Raw genomic sequence first — 6,755 nt, 5'->3', positions numbered from 1 at the left:
CACTTGTGTCCAGAACACAAGGATATTAACAGACGCCTTAATGTCAGGAGACACTTACCTCATTGCATTTTCAATTCTGTAGTTTATTCCTACTTGTTGCTATGGTTCATTCCTCCTCCCAGGTCAGATGTACAGTACAGAGTTCATCAAATCACTATTCTCAAAATATTTACACACTAAACATTCTACAGAAGAAAAATACCTTGTAATCCATTAAGAACTATGAAAATATTTTCCCAGGAAGAATTTATATACTCCCCACATCCCTTTATAAATCCTGTTCTGTCACAACCAGAAACTAAACAGCTCCTTTTCATCTTTCATGTAACCGGCACTACTGACAGTAAGATTGGTACCTGAAGTCTAACAGAAAATAGAATTGCCAGAGGCTGTGGGAAATGCAGCAATGACATTTATTGGAATTTCTCCAGGCATCACATGAAAAATTTGATAAGTAAAACAGAGGATAAAGCATATCCAGCCCATCTTAAAAAAAGATGCATCGGAATAACCTTGATTCTTTCTAACACACTACTGCAGTTCCTGGGATTGGTTTTCTCTATGAACAGCAGCTAAAACTTACTTTGAACAAAACAGCAAAAGAACTGCCTTTTCACTTGGCATTTCCCCACCTGGTACAATACAACACACAAAGTGTGTAAATACTTAGACAGATTCCACATAAATTTATACACAGTGTTAAGACCTCACACCCCAGCTGTGAAAAGAAAGACTGTTAAGTAAATCGATATTTTTAATCAAGTAAAACATTATGGAAGTAAAAAATAAAATAAAATAAAAACCGAGAGACCCCAAATCCTTAAGTTCCACAGCAGTGTGCAGCAAATCAGCACTGTTGTTCCTCCCTTTTAATCATGTTAAAGATTACATGGAATTGTAATACTTTTTAAGTACTCACTTTCTAAATTGGACTCACTTTCTAAATCTTATGCATAAAGACACTGCTGGATTTGGCACTTTGCTTCATTGTTTTTGTTTAAAAATGTTTCCTGAAAGACAGTATAAATTGTAAGAGATAACGTGAGCCACAGTAACACCCCATTAACAGTTCAGACATGCACTCCAAAACACGTGTCTATACAAATTTATCTAAGATTTCTCCAAAGTTCCACTCCAAAACGTCTTCAAATCTAAAGACATCTTTTTCAACTGTTATAAAGATATTTTCTTCCTTGAAACGATCAGAGCTTACTTCACCTTCTGCTCAGAACACATAAATCCGTGATTTTTTTGTTGTTGTTTTTCAAAGGAGACCACAAAGCAGGATTAAAACATGAAAAACCTGAAAAGCATTATTAAACCACACCCATACTTCAGAATCATCTCTGAAATGCATATTCACTATATGAAAATTGAAAGGTACGTGTCATGTTTGAAACTTACTCGGTCCTCTCTCAGTGCGTTTAACACTCTACTTCCTGCAATCGCCTCAATTTTCTTTTCAAATTAAATTTAAAAAGTTTTCTGGCTCCCATTAAGCTAAGACAAGGCTTCTTGCAGTATTTCTTTGGTTAAACAAGAACCTTTTACATGCCTACGTAAGTATCCTGTGGAATTAACATCAGAATAAATACTGCTCCACAGCTTTACTTGCATCCCCCCCATCATCGCTGACCAGTCCCAGGTGGAAACAAGCAGGCTAGGATGGAGGCATCACTGCTTTTGTAAGTATAGATACTTATTTCTTAAGTCTGAGTTACAAAGGCTTGAGATGGTGATGTGATGCTTTTTTTTCAGGTCCAACATGCATGTGGAAGCACACTGCTGACCGATACAGCCCAAGCATGTGGAAGCACACTGCTGACCGATACAGCCCAAGCAGTGAATAGCACTAGAGCTCCTCCTGCATGAACCAGGCCACGATACTTATTCTGCATTACTGGTCTATGAGCAAAACGTCACTACAATTAGAAGAGAGGCACGCATGAGTTCACACAGATTTTCCATAGAAGATGTCAAACATGCTGCTCTTTGAAGGGAAATTACATTCTTTTTTTTTCTTCTTCAAGTATTATTCAACATATATATATATTTATATGTATAAAGACACGCTATCTTCATCATTTCACTACAAGATAATCACATCCAGAGTGAAATTGTAGTTCACTATTATCTTGGCTTTGAGTACTCAAATTTATCTTTTCCTTTAGGTCAACTCTAAATATATATCTACTCATCATAATTACATGTGAGAATCCTTTATTTCCCCCTTGTGATTTATTTACATAATCATAAAAAAAAAATTAATAGCTTGAATTTGCATACTGAGATTTGAAGGCCCATCTGTAGCTGTAAGTGTCCCAGCACTAGTTTTGGATAATAACATTGCCTATTGCTAAGTCCTCTGAAAGCAGCATACTCATCTTTTAATTCCCTTAATATCTGAAGAAATGCTGCCCTACAATACCCTGGTTTATGGCTTATTCCTTATTTTGTTTTATTATTTGGATTGTAGTTTACTTCTTTCAGGAGCAATTCACAGTCAGACAATGCTTCTGCAGGTAAGTACTTAATTATCTGCTCAAGAGTCTTTTGATATGTTATCTTCTCCTGTTCCAGGGACTGAATTGCAGTCTTCATTTTGTTTTCTCGAGTCAAAATAGTCTCCAAGCTGGATTCCAGACTCTGAATTTTAGCATGAGCAACCTGTAAACAATAACGTTATCTTTTTAGTAAATCAAGATGTTCTGAATAACATTTTTCTTATGGCATGCTGTTTGGTAACAACATCACATAGCTACATAGATGTTTCTAAAAGACATCCATGTAGGCAGATGATACAAGCGATTTCTACTGTATACCATGCATTGAATCTCCTTAGAGATGCCAGATTAATCTGAAGGACTTCTGAAAGCTTTACACAAGGAAGGAGATACACAAGCTGCAGCAAGTAAGCAACACTTGGGAATAACAAAGAACAGAAGTTACAGGGGAAAAAGAAAATTGGGAGCATTAGTAGCACTGAAAAAGTGCCCACTGACAGTGTGGGAGCAATGAGAACCCTATGAAATAAAATTAGCAAGGTGGAGAGATGAGAGAGGAAGTGAACCTTAAAATGGTTAACTTGAAAAGTAGACAGTGTTTCCTCCCCTCCAACAAAAGACCTACAGTTTCTCCTGGGAGTAGGACACTGAATAGAAATCAGAAACCCTGCACCTCAGCAGATGCAAATGCCTCTCCGTAAGAAGTGAGGAAATTCTGACTAATCCCAGGTGAGGGCCAAAGCAAAGAACAATAATGAAGAAGCAGTACAAACAAAAAGACAAAGAGTGTAAGGAACGTGTGAAGACACATTATGACACAGTAGTCTGGAAGAATAGAAGAACATTTCAAATTATTAACTCATAATTATTCTATGCCCTTGGTGCATTTTTAGAACAGAGATCAAAGGTCAGGCAGTAGTCAAAAAATAACAATAATATAGTAAAAATAATGATAATGAAAAAGTAATCCTTATTTTCAACAACACCAGAAGAACACTGCACAGCAATTTCAGCCCATTAAACAGAAAATTAACAATGTCTTGATCTCCACTTTTTTTTTTTTTTTTCTGTTTCTCTCTTCAGGTTTCTTGAGATGAAGTCTCTGAGACTTTCAGTATGTTTGTTCAAGTAACACTTAACACCAATAAATGGCCAGGTGATGCAAAAAGAGCTACTCTTTCAAGAAAATGCAAGACAATGCATATAAGAAAACCTGAAACAAGTCTTGGTCATTTTTATTGGAGAAAGGCTGAAGAGTGAAGGAGGAAAAGAAGTCTTTGTAAAGCATGACTGAATCAAGCAAGGTTTCACGGGCACACACCTTTATTCAAGTCTGCTACAAGAGGCCACCTTCCAAATCAAGAATAAGACTAGGAGCTTCATCAGACAGAAACAAAAAGATACTGCCTACAAAGATCTGGAGAAAGTAAGCCTACTCAACTATGGATTATTTCTTAAAACTCCTCAGTAGAGAAGCAAGGTGATGAAGGGACAGAACTGTTCTGTTTTGTTTTTTTCCGCAAGACGCATAAAATTTAACCAACAACTTTTATGTGAACTATAGAAATATTTTGAGAAAAAGGAATCTAAAACAAGAAGGAAGAATATAAGGAACAACAAGCAAGTTAAAAATGCCTAACAGAAGCAAATCCTTGTAATCGTTGTAATGCTTAGCTGCATAAGGTCTTACAATTAGAACATTTCCCATACAGTTAAAAAAAAGATACTTGATATTTGCTATCAGTTGAGCCATAGGAATGACTTCTCCACAAGTTTGTGATCTTTACTCATTTACCTGTAGCTTCTCCAACAAGTCCATGTTTTGCCTTTTCAGGTGGTTGTTTGCCCTCTCCAGCTTCTCCAGGGGTTCACCATCATCACAGAGATTCACATTTTCCTGCAGTTCATCCTGCAGAACATGGTACTCTACTTCATAGGCATGCAGCTGTTTTGAAATATCCATTTCAAATACCTGCCATGAGATACAAGAATTTTTAACTACATTGGAGAGACCGCACATTTATTCCATTTGAAAGTTTGTCTAAGAGAAAACTTTGTTTATTCTTATTTTTTTCCTGTAACTTTCAAAAATAAACTATTTTTCAAGCAAGAATATTTTAGCATATAGACTTTAGAATAAATCTGATCACTACAATGTTGCCAAGTATCACCTCTTACTATCAGATCTTATGATCTTTTGTGCAGGAGTGCTAAGTTGAAGACAAATTTTTATATAATTTTTTTAATTGAAGACAAAAGGGTGATCCAAGACAACCATCAGGGTCATACTGTTTGTATACCTGGTCACAACATCTCAACTTCTGAAAGTTACCAGATACTTTATACTAGGAAGGATGACTACTATGACATCAATGCTGTTCCCTATTACAGAAGTCACAAACATTTCACAAATAGAAGATATAAATAACCTTCAGGTTATTTAAAACGAGACAGTACTTAAAAGCATTTATTCTAGATAAATGCCATTTTTCTCTGCTGACTACCCAGTCAACTATCATTGCACTGTAGTCCTGCATATCTTTCATTATCCTGCATTTTTCTTTCATTCTCTGCAATAACAAAGGTCCTGAGAATGACAGTATTATGATAGCCAAATGACTCCACCTACAGCAGCCCAGGTAGGAGTGATATGATGCAAGCAGTGGGCACATGAATGCAGAGATCCAGAAGGCTGACCAGCATGGGACCACACCACAGGCAGGCAAGTGACCTTCAACATCAGCTATGTTGACCCATGTATAAATACACCCATTTCCACTGAGGCAACATAAACTGTTTACTTGATCAGATATGGCTCTGCACAAAGCCACTTCTACCATTCTCATCATAGCAAGGTTGCTCTGCAATGCACACAGATTGCAGGACAGAGATTTATTTTCCACAGTATCAAAAACACTGAACTATCATCTCTGCCACTGCCAGAATTACTGAGGTGTAAAGGTAGACACTGAACTGCCCCAGACAGGTTCAGCATTGCTATCACAGTCAATACAAAGAGGAAGTGAAGATTTAAATGACATCAACAAGTGACTTAACTGACAGCACTTGAATCATTCTAGTGTTAACTGAGCAACAGGAATGCATCAGTATTAACTGAACTCCTGCATGGAGAGATGTTTTTTTAGAGCTCTTCTTTTATCTCTAGTTGCCAGATGAAGAGGGAAAACTGCTTACCCATTCTCAGCTCAGGTACTAGACTGAGATTCACGCTCAATTTGCATCTTCATTGCAGAGAAAGAGGATGTGGAGAGATGAAGAACCGAAGCACTCTCAGTACTTCACAACAAACTGTAGGCGCTCTCCTACATCAATACCAGTAATTCTTTGTCTATCTTTCATTTGCAACTTTTGCCACCAAATTGCAGTGACACTGCTTTTACCCTTCTAAAGATGAAATGTATTGGAAAAGTCATGTTTTTCCAACAGCTGGGAAAAGATAACCTTCTTTTGTATCTTTAGTACTAACAATAACGTAGCAACTGAAGTCTTTCTAAAATGGGAGTTCAAAACCCGCTGAAAATTCAATCATCACACAATCACAGAAGGGCTGAGGTCAGAAGTTATCTCTTGTGGCCATCTGGCCCAAACCTGGCTCCATCAGGGCCACTTGGAGCAGGGTGCCCAGGTCCACATCCAGGCAGCTTTTGAAGATCTCCAAGGAGATCCCACGGCCTCTCTGGGCAGTCTGAGCCAGTGCTCCATCACACACAGTGAAGAAGTGCTTCCTGATGACCTATTTCTACACAAGTTACTGGGAAAATGAATCCATTGCATTTCACACCCAAAGGGACATCCTGAAAAGACTTCTACATACTCTGTAGGCCCTCCTTAGGCACAGACTTCTAAAAGTAAACTAAATTGAAAAAGAAGTAGAGAGAAAAACAACCTTACCTGGGTAATAATCTTTTCCATTTGAGGTTGAGTCATATCTGGAATAGTGGTTTTAAGAAAATCAACAATATTCTCAAAACTCTCACATCCCATTATAGCTGTCTCTTGACTGCTAAGTAGACTCAGTGCTACTTTAAATATGACTTCTGTTCCTTGAAGAAAAATAATGTCTAAAAAAGAAAAATAATTGAAATACCTTGAAAATGATTTTTTTTGTTTTATTATTTTATTTTAAAGCAAACATACTGCAGATTTATTCAGTTCAGAAGTGCAACCTGTCTTACTTCAGCATGACGCTAAAACAGATACAAGCATTTCCTATCATCTTGCAAATGACAT

At 37.1% G+C, this 6,755-nt stretch overlaps 1 protein-coding gene across 2 annotated transcripts in view; it reads right to left on the bottom strand.

Moving 5' to 3' along the window:
- Positions 1–390: 390 nt before the first annotated feature.
- The window catches only part of TBC1D4 (TBC1 domain family member 4), a 51,599-nt gene continuing 45,234 nt past the window's right edge, over positions 391–6,755 (bottom strand). For both annotated transcript variants that reach the window (XM_031557831.1, XM_019610709.2), the window contains 3 exons: positions 6,417–6,586; positions 4,300–4,476; positions 391–2,667 (listed from right to left, as the gene is read on the bottom strand). In XM_031557831.1, coding sequence (XP_031413691.1) covers positions 2,449–2,667; positions 4,300–4,476; positions 6,417–6,586 — 566 coding nt within the window. In that variant the 3' untranslated portion in view covers positions 391–2,448. The remainder of the gene's footprint in view (positions 2,668–4,299; positions 4,477–6,416; positions 6,587–6,755) is intronic.

This window comes from Meleagris gallopavo, chromosome 1 (genome assembly GCF_000146605.3).
Source record: "Meleagris gallopavo isolate NT-WF06-2002-E0010 breed Aviagen turkey brand Nicholas breeding stock chromosome 1, Turkey_5.1, whole genome shotgun sequence".
Taxonomy (NCBI): domain Eukaryota; kingdom Metazoa; phylum Chordata; class Aves; order Galliformes; family Phasianidae; genus Meleagris; species Meleagris gallopavo.
The sequence above is the reverse complement of the archived record's forward strand: the minus strand, read 5'-3'. Positions and strand labels throughout refer to the sequence as shown.